Source organism: Equus quagga, chromosome 1 (genome assembly GCF_021613505.1).
Source record: "Equus quagga isolate Etosha38 chromosome 1, UCLA_HA_Equagga_1.0, whole genome shotgun sequence".
In the NCBI taxonomy this organism is placed as follows: domain Eukaryota; kingdom Metazoa; phylum Chordata; class Mammalia; order Perissodactyla; family Equidae; genus Equus; species Equus quagga.
Genome location: NC_060267.1, coordinates 61,755,098 through 61,771,089, shown reverse-complemented (window position 1 = coordinate 61,771,089; position 15,992 = coordinate 61,755,098). Strand labels below are relative to the sequence as shown.

Here is a 15,992-nt window from a genome sequence, read left to right as displayed (position 1 = left end):
GAGCAGATTACAATTTGGCCTTGCTATTTTTATCCCTCCATTTTGACTCAATCATTTTAGCTCAGATAACTTGGACCACATGAAATGTTTTGATTCTGTGCTTAATAAAATAATCAAGTCAGAATTATGCCAACATTTAAAATATCTTGTTGAGAAAGCACACTTAAATAAGAGCAAAATGAAATAAAGCATTTTAACTTTTGAGCCATTTTTTTAAATATAGTACAGTAAACCAATTCTAATTTATCCACTTTTATTTTTAATTCAGTGAAATTATTCATCAGGATCAATTATTTTATATTTAAATGAAGTGATTCTTGTTCACAGCATAGTTTGCTGACTATAGATTCTGCTATTGTAAGTTTTCTTTAGGTATCATTATTTCTACCAAGTCAACTTTCTGGGGCCAAATTTTGCATATCAAACTGTTTTCAAATATATTTCTCTCCCATCAATTTTTAGTCAGTGATAAATTTTACCATGAGCAGGTTTAACCGTTATCAGTTTGATTTTCTGTGGATTACTTTTCTTATTAAAGATTTTATTTTTTAAGAGGGGTTTAGATTCAAAGCAAAACTGAGAGGAAGGTACAGAGACATTCCATAGTCCTAATTGCCCCCACACTTGTATAGCATCCTGCATTATCAACATCCCCCACTAGAGAGGTACATATGTTGCAATTAATCCACCTATAATGAAACATCATTATCACCCGAAGTCCATTACTCACCATCAGGGTTCACTCTTGGTGTTGTACATTCTATGGATTTGGGCAAACATCTAATGACATGTATTCACTATAATAGTATCATACAAAGTATTTCCACTGCCCTAAAAATCCTCTGTGCTCCGCCTCTTCATCCCTCCCTCTCCCTAACCCTTGGCAACCACTGATCTTTTACTATTTCCATAATTTTGCCTTTTTCAAAATGTCATGTAGTTGGAATCATATCATATGTAGCCTTTTCAGATTCGCATTTTTCACTTAGTAATATGCATTTAAGTTTCCTCCATGTCTTTTCATGACTTGATAGGTCAGTTCTTTTTAGCACTGAATTGTATTACATTGTCTGGATGTACCACAATTTATTTATCCATTCACCTACTGAAGGTCACTTCCACATTTTGGCAGTTATGTATAAAGCTGCTATAAACATCTATATGTAGGTTTTTATGTGGACAGAAATTTTCAATGCATTTTGGTAAATACCAAAAGGGATGATTGTTGGATCATATGGTAAGAATATGTTTAGTTTTGTAAGAACCCACCAAACTGTCCAAATGCATTCCATTTGGCTGTACCATTTTGTACCTCCACCAGCAATGAATGAGAGTTCTTGTTGCTCCACAACCTTGTCAGCATTTGGTGTTGTCAGTGTTCTGAATTTTGGCCTTTCTAATAGATATGTAGTAGTATCTCATTGTTGTTTTAATTTGCACTTCCCTGATGAAATATGCTGTAGAGCACCTTTTAATATGCTTATTTGCCATCTGTATATCTTCTTTTTGAAGTATCTATTAAGGTCTATGGTCCATTTTTCAATCAGGTTGTTTGTTTCCTTATTGTTGAATTTTAAGATTTCTTTGTATATTTTGAGTAGCAGTCTTTATTAGATGTTTCTTTTGCAAATATTTTCTCCCAAGGTGTGGCTTGTCTTTTCGTTCCCCTGACAGTGTCTTTCACAGGCAGAAATTTTTTATTTTAATGAAGCCCAGCTTGTCGATTCTTTCTTTCATGTATTGTGTCTTTTGTGTCGTATCTAAAAAGTCATTACCAAACCCAAGGTCATCTAGATTTTCTCTTATGGTATCTTCCAGGAGTTTTATAGTTTTTCATTTGACATTTAGGTCTGTGATTGATTTTAAGTTAATATTTATAAAAGGTTCAAGGTCTGTGTCTAGATTCATTTTTTTTTAATGTGGATGTATAGTTCCAGCACCATTTGTTAAAAAGAAAATCTTTGCTCCACTGTATTGCCTTTGCTCCTTTGTCAAAACTAAATTGATTATGTTTATGTTGGTGTATTTCTTGGCTCACTGTTTTGTTCCATGGACTCATTTGTCAATTTTTTTGTCAACACGACACTGTCTTGATTAGTGTAGCTTTATAGTAAATCTTGAAATCAAGTAGTATCAGTCCTGCAATTTCTCCTTCCCCTTTAATATTGTGTTGGCTATTATGAATCTTTTGCCTCTCTATACAAACGTTAGAACCAGTTTGCCAATATCCACAAAATAACTTCCTGGGATTTTGATTGGAATTGCACTGTATCCAAATATAGATCAATCCCGATATATGTAATCAAGTTGGGAAGAACTGATATCTTGACAATATTGACTCTTCCTATCCATGAATATAGTATATCTCTCCATTTATTTAGTGCTTCTTTGATTTCTTTCAGTAGAGTTTTGTAGTTTTCTTCACATATATCTTGTACATATTTTGTTAGATTTACACCTAATTATTTCTTTTGGGGTAGTGCTAATGTAAATGGTATTGTGTTTTTAATTCCAAATTCCACTTGTTCATTGCTGATATACAGAAAACCAATTGACTTTTGTATGTTAACCTTGTACCCTACAAACTTGCTATAATTGCTTATTAGTTCCAGGAGTTTCTTTTGTTGATTTTTTTTATTTTCTACATACACAATCATGTCATCTGTGAACAAAGACATTTTTACTTCCCAATCAACATACCTTTTATTTCCTTTCCTTGTCTTATTTCATTAGCTAGGATTTCCAGTAACTGTTGAAAAAGAGTGGTGAGAGGGAGCATCTTTGCCTTATTCCTGGTCTTAGTGGCAAAGATTCTTATTTCTTACTATAAAGTATGATGTTAGCTGCATATTTTTATCAGATTGAGGAAGTTCTCCTTTATTTCTAGGTTACCGAAAATTTTTATGATAAATTGGTGTTGGATTTTGTTAAATGCTCTTTCTGCATCTATTGATATAATCCTGTGATTTCTCTTCTTTAGCCCATTGCTGTGGTTAATTACATTAACTGATTTTTTTTAATATTGTGCCAGCTTTGCATATTGGGGATAAATCCCACTTGGCTGTGGTGTATAATTCTTTTTATACATTGTTGGATTTGATTTGCTAATATTTTGTTTAGGACTTTTGCATCTATGCTCATGAGAGATACTGGGATGTAATTTCCTTTTCTTGTAATGTCTTTGTCTGGTTTTGGTATTAGGATGATGCTGGCCTCATAGAATGAGTTAGGAAATATTCTCTCTGCACTTATCTCCTGAAAGAGATTGTAGATAATTAGTACAATTTCTTCCATAAATGTTTCATAGAACTCACTAGTGAACCCATCTGGGCCTGGTGCTTTCTGTTTTAAAGGTCATTACTTACTAATTTATTTAATAGATAGGCCCATTCAGATTGTCTAGTTCTTCTTGTGTGATTTGTGGCAGATTGTGTCTTTCAAGGAATTGGTCTATTTCATCTAGGTCATCAAATTTGTGGGCACAGGATGTTAATATTATTCCTTTATTATTCTTTTAATGCTCATGGAATCTGTAGTGATGTTCCCTCCTTCTTTTCTGACATGAGTAATTTGTGTCCCCTCTCCTTTTTTCTTAGTTATTCTGGCAAAAGCTTATTGACTTTATTGATTCTTTTTAAAGAACCAGCTTGTGGTTTCATTGATTTTCCCTATTGATTTCCTCTTTTAAATTTCATAGGTTTCTGCTCTAATTTTTATTATATCTATTTTTCTGGTTGCTTTGCATTTAAATTGCTGTTCTCTTTTTAGTTTCCTAAAGGTTTCCTAAGGTGGAAGCTTAGATGATTGATTTCACATATTTCTCCATTTCTAATACATAAATTCAATGCTGTAAATTTCCCTCTATGCACTGCTTTTGCTGCCTCCCACAAATTTGATAAGATGTTTTCAATTTCATTTATTTTTAATTTTTCTTGAGATTTTTCCTTTGACCTACATTTTACTTAAAAGTGTGTTGTTTAATTTCCACTATTTTGGGATTCTCCAGTTATCTTTTTGTTATTGATTTCTAGTTTAATTCCATTGTGGTCTGAGAGGAGACAATGGATGATTTCTATTCTTTTAAATTTGTTAAGGGGTGTTTTATGGTCTAGGATGTGGTCTATCTTGGTGAATTTTCCTTGTAATCTTGAGAAGAATGTGTATTCTGCTGTTGTTGATGAAGTAGTCTATAGATGTCCAAAATATCCAATTGATTGATGGTATCGATTACAGTTCAGATTTTCCTACCTCAGCACTAGTTTCGATGGGGTTTCTACTCCATTCTGTTGTGACTCTCTATATCCACCTGTCTCTCCAATTTTAGGGGAAATGGTTTGTCCCATGACCTCATTTCTCTGACAGATCTAGGAAGAGTTGTTGATTTTTCAGCTCAGAGTTTTACCTGTTGTTAGGATGGAGTGGTGTCTTGAAAGCTCTTTATGTGTGTAATTGGCAACTGGAAGTCTCCATAAATAATTCAATTATATTTATTAGTTACCTTCGCCACATGAGTTAAAGTGTACTTGGAGTCAAAGAATTGTACTTCTTTGATTTACATGGATGCAATTTTGACCCAGCTTTTTAAGAACAATGCCTGCCCTAGCCCCAGCCCATTTGTAAATCAGAAAAGGATTTACTCAGATCTACTTACAAGGTACAGGCAGATAAAAGCCAACACAGTGGTTCCAATCATTCGGCTTGGGAAATGAAAGCAGGGGTCCCACTCATATATCCTGGTTTGGAACCAAGACTTTTTTTTCTCCCTGTGAATGAATAAACGCCAAGAAAAAACAGGCTGTGGATGGTAAACAAACACCTGATTTTTCTGAAAATAACCTCTTCTCCTCCTCTTCATCTTACAGTTTAGTGAAGAGAAAGAACACTGGGAGATTCCACAGTTTTCCTTCTCCCCTTATTCTTAAGGACAGAGACTCAGGTTTATTCAGTACAGCAATTCACCAAACTAAAAGGCTGTAGTTCCTGACCTCTCTTACAGCTAAGAGTGACCAAGACTAAGAAGTACAGGCCAATTAGCTGTGACCAGAGGTGTGGTGTGAGACTTCGGGGAGGGTGCTTAGATGGAACTGACACAGCTGCAAGGGACACCATTGCCGGTCCTTTTCTCCTGCCTGTCCTCTGAAATGCAGACATGGTGGCTGGTCCAGGCTGGAGCCCCAGCATCTATCCATCTGTGACCATGGACTGCCTTCATAAATGGAGACCAATAAGATACTGGAGCAGAAAGACAGATGATTGGTAAACTGCCATGGGGAGCAGTCCAGGGTCAGTACACACTGCTCACCTCCGGAATTCTTTTACATGAGAAAGAAATAAATCTCTCTCTTGTTTGTGCCACTATTTTACATTTTCTGCTATGTGTAGCCAAATGTAGTTCTAACCAAAGCACGAGCTTTGGCACTGTGTGACCTTGGACTAGACACGTCCCTTCTCTGGGGCACATCCCCTTGCACATAGTGCCAGTGGCGGGGGTGGGGTGACCTGTATGATCACTGAAGACCAGGTGCCTTTGCCTGGCCATGAGCTATGTCCTCTTTTACTGGTAATGACATATGGGTTTTTCTCTGGGAATCTACTTCTCCCCACCAGCAGTCCTGTGGTTCAGTGAGGCTGAACCACTTCCTGGTTCCAGTGGTGAACATGTGACCCACGCTTAACAATCAGTTTTCTCCAATCACCCAGCCACAGGAATTGGTTCTGGGATGGCATGTAGTCCAATTTGATCCAGTGAAACACACTCATGGGACTTTTGTTTGAATTCTTAGAAAGGAAAATTTCTCTTTCCTGTGAGCTTAAACCAGGAGGGTATAAATTGAGATTCTGGGGGACACCACGGGAAGGAAGCCCCACTAACTATGAGGCTAGCACAGATAAAAGCAGAGCTGAGAAGAGGTGAGGCCAAGAGATCTAGTTCTGATGATGGCAATTAAGCCCCTGGATCCACCTGTGTCCGAAACTGACTACGTCTACCCTTTTAGGTTCTGTAAGGCCCTAAATTTCCTTTTCCTCTTTCATCCAGTTTGAGCTGAGTTTCTGTTATGAGCAAACAAGCGCCCTTCCCGTCATCCCAGGGTCTCTCCCGCCGTCAGGGCCCACCAGTATTGCCGCACACACTGAGGGGCGAATGGACCATCCGTGGCTTACTGCCTGGGGGACTTTCTCAGGAGCTTCTTGACATGCTTTGCCTGGTGAACTTCCAGGAGAGGCTTTTCTTCCTGTGAGAAGAGAGAGAGGTTTATGCTTCGGCTCACAAATTCTCGTTAGGGTTTTGGTCTCTTTGAGGGGCTTTTACCACAGAGGGCAGGAATTTGGGTAACACTGAGCCATTCCCAGACATCTGTCATTTCTTCAAGAGAGGGGCAGGGCCCAGCCTCCTGTTTAGCAAGCACTTGCTTTCATGAACCGCCAGGGGTCTGGCCTTCCATGACTCTTCTGCTTACTGACCGCACCAGCCATTGTTCTGTGAAGCCTTTTTCCCTTTGAGATTTGGTGATTTCCCATCATAGTTCAAAACATTCTTTTAGGAATGAAACACCCCAAATCCCACTGTTTTTACCTCTTATGAATAGGAGTTTCTTTTGCTCATTTCTTATTTTGCAGTATTTAAAGAAATAAATGTCAATGGTATGTTTTGAAATGTTTTATCCAAGTGTAATAAGCTTTCTAGTCATCTATTTTGCTATGTATATTAAATATGTAAATTTTATATGCTATGAGATGAAATCTTACACATCGCCAATATGTAAGAGGGAAGTTTATAGCAGTAAATAACAACATTAGAAAAAAGAAAGATCTCAAATAAACAACCTAACTTTATACCTCAAGGAATTAGCAAAAGAACAGTGAGTGTTGAGAGAGCCTCAACAGCCACTGTCTGGGTTCCTATTCTGGCTCTACTACAGACTAGCAGGGTGACCCTGGGCAATGCAACTCACCTCTCTGGGTCCAAGTTTCCTAATGCTGAATGGAAGATGTAATAATAGCAGCTACTTCACAGCACTGTTGTGAAGACCACACCTGTCAGGGCACACACAGTGCTTGTATGTAGTACTCACCGTCGGGAGCTCCCAGCCCAGGTAGACCCTCAGAGACTTGACAAACATGTGTAGGAAGCGGCCCAGCAGGAAGGCCAGGCACAGCAGTGACGGCCAGTAGAACATGATGGTCTCGTACCTCCCCACAAACTGCAACAGAAGCAGACCATGGGCGTGGGCTCTAGGCAGGGTAGGGCCAGAACCCTGGTGAAGCTGTGGACAAGAATCTGCCTGCCCCAGCCTACTCTCACCAAGGCCCGGAGCTTGGATCTCCCAGAGCGTGGATCCCTGCCCCCAGCCCCCCATCACTGAAGGAGCAGTGGGCTTGAGTCTGGCAGCCCTGGATTTGAGTCTCAGCACACCCATTTTATTTTATACAAAGGGCTTCCGTGGCTTTTTTTCTCATTAGGCATTAAATACTTCTTTTGGAAAATACACATGAGAGACAGAGGGAGGCTGAAAGAGTGAGAGAAAGGTGAGGCAGGAGAAGATAGAGAGGGGAAAAAGGGAGAGAGAAATAGAGGGAGAATCAGAGATAAAAGAAAGGAGAGAGGAAGTAAGGAGGGAGAGAGGAAGGGAGGAAAGGAAGGGCCTGTAACTGCCATCATGTTGAGAACAGCACAAGCTCCCACATGTAACAGGTCTCTCAAGATGATGCTCATAGTTTTTCTGTGTTTTCAGTTTCATTTTGAAGAAAAAAAGTTTTTTTCACTATTTTAAGACTAATAACATTGTGGTTTATCTTTCACAATTTACTAGTTGGTTTCATGTTTTATTATGTTTCCAAAGTATTTCCCCTCATGGGAAATCAGGGTTTGATGTTGGGATGTCAGGGTGCAGGATGGAGACATGCTGAGATTTGGGGGGCTCATGTCTTCCTTTCATCCTCCTCTCCAACATATACTTATAGACATAACCACTGTCAATACTTCAGTGTCTTTCATCTTTACCTATATCCATATTCATATGTTATAAACTGAGATTGTACCAAATATATTGGTCTGTAGATAACAATCATTTCCCCACATGGTTAAAAATTATTTGCAAATATCACTTTTAATGCTCCATAATAATGCATTATTTAGATGAATCACACTCTATTTAAACTTTCTTCTAATATATGACACTTTAGATTCTTTCCAATGTCTCTTTTTATAAATAGTTTCCATGAATACATTTGAAAACATGAGGCCAAATCTTTATTATTTCCTTAGTCTGGATTCTGGTTCCCTGATTTTTAACTGGTAAGTCATGTTAGCCCCTGAGCCTCTCTTTCTTCTCAGTGAACGAGGGATGGCACTGACACACTTTCTTCAATGTGTCTTGAGGACTCAACAGTTAACTTTTGGGACTGAGCCTAGAACAATGCCTAGCACACAGCAGTTCTTACTGTTAGTGATTCTGAACATAGAAGTAAGACCCTGCCCTCTCCCCCAATTAACCATGAATATTTCAAAAGAGCCTCTGGAAGACTGAAGCTCTCTGAGACTCTGAAGAAAATCCCTGTGGTGTGGAATCCTGGGCGCTGTGAGCAGTGTGAAGGAGGGTATCTTTCTGGGCAGAGGTCTGCCAGAACGCTCTCCATCCCAGTGCAGAGGTGCAGAGGGAAGGCCCGCCTCTCAGCTGCATTTTCAACCCGGCTCCCCACACTCTTCCTCACCCGCTTTGATGCTCCTCAGTTACCACAGGGCGGGAGAGGCTCCAGCAAGGCTCCGCGGGCTCCTGGCGCAGGCAGCCTCCCTGCTCTCCCAGCTGCCTGGTAACCTTTCTAGGCGCAGTGTGACACCATCTTTCTCCTTTCTCCTTTTCCTGGGGTACTGGGCTAAATAGATGAACTAGTTTCCCCCAGTTCTGAGAAGAACAATGCATGGCAAAGCTGTAAAGGGTTCATCTAGTCCGAGTCTCCAGAGAAACTGAGGCTACATGAAGGAGTGGAGAGAAATGAGCTTGGGAGTCAGCCAAACCTGCTTTCAACTCCCAAATCTGCTGCTTCTGAAGAGTTACTTAACATACTTGGGCCTCAGTTTCCTCACCTATAAATTGGTTTGCTGAGAGCTTCTCCACAGTGAGGGGCTGCTGTGAGCATCAAATGAGAGAACATCCATCTGTGAATGAGCACCTTGATAAACATAAGATGCTGTACAGTGGAAGCAGCATGAATAGCTCCAACTCTCCTTTTGTACACATGGGGAAGCTGAGGCCCAGAGAGTGGTAGAGGCTTGTGCAAGGTGACACAGCAAGTTGGCCATGGTGATAGGACTGAATACCCTAAACATAGCTCAACGAGGACTCACCTGCCCGTGGGGACACTGTGTGATGTGATGGACAGTGACGGCAAACCTGCAGGACAGAAACAGGACTTGGGGCACTGGGGTCCCTCCCAGCACAGTCCTTGTGAAAGCAGCCCAGATCCCATCAGCCTGGAGCTACCTCCCATCCCCATCCTCCTTGGGAGGGATGGTTCCCAGGCCTGCGCATACATCCCACCCACATCAGGCACCCTGCTTGTGCCAAAGTAGGTGCACACTGAATTCATTTAACATGCCCTCACTTAGGATACAATCCCAGAATCCACACGGCAGAGCGGACAGACACTGAGAGATCTCTCCTCCCCCACAACCCATCACTCGGATGGAGAGACTGAAGCCCAGGGAGGGGAAGGGACTTGTCCAGAGTCACACCCAGAGCCAGGACCAAGACCCAGGTCTCCTGACTCTGGGGCCGAGGCTCTTTCTGCCTGGGCATGGCCTTGTGTGAAAACACTGCCCTGAGGAATGGGCCTCAAGGCTTGACCCCCGCTGGACACACTTTCCTGGCCATGTTCAGGCTTGGGTCACACTCTCAAGGTGCCCAAACTGGTGAACAATTCCCACCTCCCTTTCCTCTCCTGGTCAGAATGTCTGTCAGAGGCTGATAAGATGATACTACTCCACATCTAACCCTGAATACCCTCTTTTATGTTTAAAAAGCGAGCCACTTACAAACTTTGGAAATGTAGCCATTGGTGTGTCAGGTGCTTGTGAGCCCCGTGCAGTGGCCCACACGCTGGACCTGGGGCCCTGCCCCACAGAAAATGCTGTGGGAGAAGCCGGCCCAGTGAGGGGAATGTGGACAGGGAAATGAGCCTTGGGGCTGGAGAGCAGAATTGTTGGCGGGATTATTCAGTCAGCAAATATGCCCTGGGGCCAGCTCTGTGCTGGGTCTGGTGCCAGCACTGAGGGCAGAGCTCAACAGGAGGATCAGCCCTCCCACCTGTGGGGACGATGACCCACCAAGGATGAGCAAGTATCCATCACTGGGCACATGGGGGAAGATGATCCACACAGGGAGCAGCAACATACAGACAAAGAGGCCAGAATGCATGATCCACGAGGGCCTGTCTTATTTTCCAGTTTATCCCCTGGCTTATAGTGGGTATGGCATAGCACATTTACTGAATGAATACTGAATGAGTACACGGATGGATGAAGGAATGTAAGAGTTCCGTATGACCTGTATGTGTGCTACAGACTGTTAGAGAGAGACAGGGAGAGGCCAGACTGCGGTGGCCCTGAACGCCAAGCTGAGGCACGCACAGTTTCTCCTGGGCTCCCGGGGAAGCCATGGTAGCACAGAGAAGAAGCATCTAAATGGGACTCTTGCTTCCCCCAAAAGACCCCAGCAGTTTACAGAAATGAATTTTTCTATGTTCCTGACTTCTGGGTATATTCTAATCATGAGTAGCTTCCTGTGAACCTGACAGAATGCTGGCCTGACCTTCTGAAGCCTCAAGTGCATCCCAAGGAGGGACCGCAGTGGGACCTTGGACCAGTCACTCTGCCCACCTACCCTGGGCCTCAGTTCTAAGCAAAAGTACCCTCCAAGAAGAGCTCTCAGGTCACCCGCAGCCCTTTGTCCAGAGTTCAGCCATGGCCAAGGAGTCACAGGAGGGCAGGCAGGATGAGTCCATCTTACCAGATCAGAGAGTAGCTGAAGCCGAGGATGGAGCTGACCAGCTGGAACTCCGAAGAAAGGCAGGCAAAGAAGGGGAAGTGGGACAGGCCGACTTCAATGCCTCCGATCAGAAGCACAAAGGCTGGAAGAGAGAGGGCTGGAGATGCTGTGAGGTCCTCTTCTCACGGGCTCTGGGGAGTCCCAGGGAAGCTATGGGGCTTCATGCTGACTCGTAGTCATGAACCTCAGGACCCACTCAAGGAGATGAGTGGATGAGCCCCAGCTTAGCACAAGGAGGAACGCAGGAATGTCTTTGATGTAAAAGACCCTGCCCAGTACCTCCTCCATGCCAGCACTGGCTAACTACTGAGATGAAGAAGCCTTGGTCCTTACACTTGATTGGCTCACAGCATGATGGGTGGAGACAGACCACAAAAACCAGCAAACAAATGAACAAACAGAAATCCATGAGCGTGAAGCCCTGCACATGCACCACAGCAACACAAAGAGCGGCTATGTGCTGTGTGCAAGACCTCTTGTAAACTATCGTGTACCTTATACATAAGGCAATGATAATAATTCCACCACTGATGAGCACTGAGATGGTCAAGCAGCATCCAGGAAAATCTAATCATGCAAGGTGACCTTTACTAAGTGTCTGCTTTGAGCTGGGTCCCGGGCCAGGCACTAAGGACACAGGGGAAATGAACAAGGTTCTCACTTTGAGATGCTTACAGTCCCATAGAGAAGTTCGGGAGGAAAGTAAGTGTGTGATATGTACTGTACGAGAGGCATATTAACCGGCTGTGGGGACAAGAGGAAGCCACTGACCTCACCTGGGGTCTGGGTATCAGGGAAGTCTTCCTGGAGGTGGGGACATTTAGCAAGGCCATGAAACATAAGCAGGAGTTTGTAAGATGGAGATAAGGAGGGAAAGAAGGATATTCCTCACTCAAAGGATGGGAGATGGCTGGCTGGGGCTGGTCAGTATTGCTGTGAATCTGAGTGGTGAAAGACTGGCAGGAAAGGACAATATAAAAGGAATAATTGCTGTAAAGATAGAAGTTTCAGCAGCATAACTTTTTAATTTACCTGAATTCCCCCTGCCATGGAAGCAGAGAGACCAACTAACATGGCAAAACCAAAAACCCACAGACAACACCTACAACAAATATAGGTGAGAAGACCCACTTGATATCAATATCTGAGTGAGAGGAAGCAGAAGGAAGGCAATAGGATGTGAAGGCTCAAGAACAGAAGAACCCAAAATTGCCAGCAGATGTGGGAAATCGAAGCTGAAATGACAGCTGAATCTGAGCAAGGTGCTGAAGGCCTTGATTCACAGGTGAGAATAACCAGACATTAGTGAGGTCAGAAATGTGGGAGTTGTCAGGGCCCATGAACTCACTGTATTAAATATCTAAGTACCCGCCCAGGATAGAGCCCCACATGAAGGTGGACTGCCCGCAGAAAGACTCCAGTGAGAAGGACAGAAGCATCAGGAGCTAGGAAATAGTGGCTGCAGACCAAAGTGGAGGGAAGAAGCCAAGTCAGAAAGAATGAGGATGTACTGAGGGTACATATATTTAATCACTTTGTGAAAATAGAAGAGGGAACCCTGATGTAAGACACAATGTTCTGGCCCAGCCAGATACTCAACGTCATTAGACTTTAGGGAAATGCAAATCAAGACAACAATTACAGACTACTTCATACCTACTAAGATGGCTATAATAATTAACCAAAAAACAGAAAATAACAAATGTTGGCCAGGATGTGGAGAAACTGGAAACTTTGCACATTGTAGATCAATGGAACAGAATACAGAGTCCAAAAATAGACCCAGACCAATGTAGCCAATTGATTTTTGACAAAAGTGCAAAAGCAATTTAGGGCAAAGGACAGGTTTTTGTGACAAATAGTGCTGGAATAAATGGATATCCAAAAGCAAAAAAAAAAAGAACTTAAATCCACACCTCACATGATATGCAAAAACATTAACTCAAAATGTATCATAGACTTAAGTGGAAAACATCCTAAGACTATAAAACTTCTAGAAAAAACATAGGAGAAAATCTAAGTAACCTTAGATCAGGCAAAGATTTCTTATATGACATCATAAGCATGATCCATAAAAGAAAAAGATGAATAAATTGGATTTCATCAAATTTTAAATGTCAGCTCTTCAAAATAAACCACTGATAGAATGAAAATACAAGCTACAGACTGGGAGAAACTATTTGCAATTCACACATCTGATAAAGGACTTATATCTAGATTATATAAAGAACTCTCAACACTCAATAAGAAGAAAACAAAGAAACCAATTTTTTAAAATAAGCAAATGATTTGAACAGACCAAAGAAGGCATAGGGATAGCAAATAAGCACATGAAAATATGCTCAGTATGGTTAGTCGTTAAGATACCATAAGAAGATACCACTACACACCTCTTAGTGTGGCCAAAATTAAAACGACTAACCATGTGTTGTCAAGGGTATAGAGAAACTAGAATTCTCATATGCTGATGGTGGTAATCTAAAATGGAACAATCACTTTGGAAAACAGTTTGACAGTTTCTTAAAAAGTATGACTGACTACATGACCTATATGGTCTAGTCATTCCACTCATAGCTATTTACCCAAGAAAAATGGAAACACAATATATTCGAAGACTTGTAATGTTCATAGAAGCTTTATTTGTAATAGCCAAAAACTGGGAATAAATCAAATGCCAATCCACAAGTGAATGGATAAACACGCTGTGGTATCTCCATATAGTGGAATACTCCTCAGCAATGAAAAGGGAATGAATTTCTGATACGTGCTAAACATGTATGAATATCAAAATAACTTTGCTATGTGAAAGAAACCAGTCCCTCATCTCCCCCCAGAATGAGTATATTCTGTATGATTCCATTTATATAATTGCCTTGGGATGGTGGTAGTCACAAGACAGGGGTGGGAAGGAGAGATTACAAATGGAATAAGTTAACTTCTGGGGTTCATCATCTTGATTGCGGTAATGATTTCATAGATGTCAACATTTGTCAAAACTTATCAAATTGTATACTTCTAAGAGGTATATAGTGGTATATTATATTGGTTTTAATTTGCATTTCCCTGAAAACTAATAAGATGTTGGTAGGCACTTGCTCATATAGGCTTGGAGTCCATGAGAAAGATAAGGACTGAACAGAGAGGTTTGGGAGTCATTGTATTAGGGATGTTTGAACCTATAGATTAGAGTTGTTCCCTCAGGGAGAGCATGAAGCATGGGGAAAGAAGAGGCCTCAGACCAATGGCCAAAGAAGTAGGCATTGTTCTTTGAGGAGGTATCTGAGGGCTTATCGATAGCAAGAAGGCGGCCATGGTTCTGACTCAGGAGAGATTTTTGGGGTGGGTGATGGTGAACGTACTTTCTGAGTCTTTGTTCTACTATGTCTAAAGGACCTCTGAATCTAACTGGGAGCAAGTCCCCTCAAACAAGCTTTGAGACTTGGTGGCTAGATATTGATCTTGGGCAAGTAACAGGCCAGGAAGAACATTGACAGTTCATAATGCTTATCCCCTCATCCCAGAGAACCCTGCCATGTAATATCTAAGCAAGAATTTCCCTGGCGAAATTCCCAGCAGGTGTGAGGCAGCCCTTGTACCTTGGGCCCACTGCGGGACCTGCAGGGGCTGGTAGCCTTCTGAGAACAAGAACATGACCTTATTGGCTGTGGCCCCAAAGGCCATTCCATAGGACCATCGGTTCCTAAAAGTACCCATGAAGTCCAGAGGTCTGTGAAGAAGATAAACAGTTTGTGAGGCTAGGAGGTGGCTCATTCTGACAGCTCATCTCCAAATTATCCAGCCTACCCTGAGGAGAGATTACTGGGTAGTAAACTATTCATTTCAACTGACATTTCCTGAGGCCCTCTCTGCCAATTCTGGGACTAGGCATGGATTCAGGGTAATGAAGTGAGGAAGACAAAATTCTTGCCCTTGGGGAGCTCCAAGTCTAGGAGGACTCAAGCAAGGACTCCAGTAGCCATGATGACAGGCAAAATGGGATGAGATTCATCTATGAGAGACCAAAACAAGTAGCATACCCTAGACAGGTTTGGGGGTGCCTGCCCTGAACCTGGCACAGCTTGTGAGAGTTGTTCTTGCCAAAATGTAGGTCTGGGTATCACTGGCTGTGCTGGTTCCATGCAATTGCCCCTGCTTGACCACAGCTGATTGGACTATGGGTGACTACCTGACTTAGGATTGGTCAATCAGATACTTGGTCTTGTATTTTGGACTTGTGACCCTGAGGACATGAGCCAGTTAGATTACGGTTCTGTTCTGGAAAGTCATGCCAGTCCCCCCAACCCTGGGCCCTCCATGGACAGCCCTGCCCCTCCCTGCCCCAACTCAACCAAAGCTCAGAAAGTTCAGAATTGGCTGGCAAGCCCTTGTAGCCTCAGCACCCAGGGCTGTCCAAATGTGCTCAAAACATCTCAAGGAGGCTCAGCTCACTATGGGAAAGGCCTTGCCATGCTCAGCACTGTGGCTACCTCAGGGAGCAGGAGGGAGAGAGTGCCCCATCACAGGATAACTGGAAGTTATTCTGGCCTTACAATTGGTGTTGGCCCCAAACACAGGGTACCCCAAACAGTAGTGATCAACCCTAGCTCAACTCACATGATGATTCCAAAGTGGTTCCCCAGCAGGTAGCAAGTGTCACCTCTCTGTCTATGCTGCTCTCGTCTTTGGAGAAAGGACAAGACTAAAATGATGAAAAGCTATAGGAAGAGAAGATGAAAGTGTCAGTGGGAATATTCATCCTCGGCGTGGCCTTGATGCCCTCTCTGAGAGAATGTGTGGGTGAGCAGAGCACTCAGGATGCCCATGAATCCCCAAATGCCAAACTCAGGGAGCTGACTGCATGCGCCCTTAAGCTGCCAGAACGTTTTGTACTGGGCTTTCCATGGTGTTGCCCTGCACAGACACGGGTTCAAATCTAGTCTCTCCCAC

At 42.6% G+C, this 15,992-nt stretch overlaps 1 protein-coding gene across 1 annotated transcript in view; it reads right to left on the bottom strand.

Moving 5' to 3' along the window:
* Positions 1–4,633: 4,633 nt before the first annotated feature.
* Positions 4,634–15,992, bottom strand: part of LOC124244934 (stimulated by retinoic acid gene 6 protein-like) — a 34,353-nt gene continuing 22,994 nt past the window's right edge. Inside the window, exons 5-11 of the mRNA XM_046672023.1 lie at positions 15,660–15,760; positions 14,642–14,772; positions 11,007–11,127; positions 9,347–9,392; positions 7,074–7,202; positions 6,163–6,233; positions 4,634–4,763 (exon numbers count right to left, since the gene is read on the bottom strand). Of these exons, the coding sequence (XP_046527979.1) occupies positions 4,634–4,763; positions 6,163–6,233; positions 7,074–7,202; positions 9,347–9,392; positions 11,007–11,127; positions 14,642–14,772; positions 15,660–15,760 (729 nt within the window). The remainder of the gene's footprint in view (positions 4,764–6,162; positions 6,234–7,073; positions 7,203–9,346; positions 9,393–11,006; positions 11,128–14,641; positions 14,773–15,659; positions 15,761–15,992) is intronic.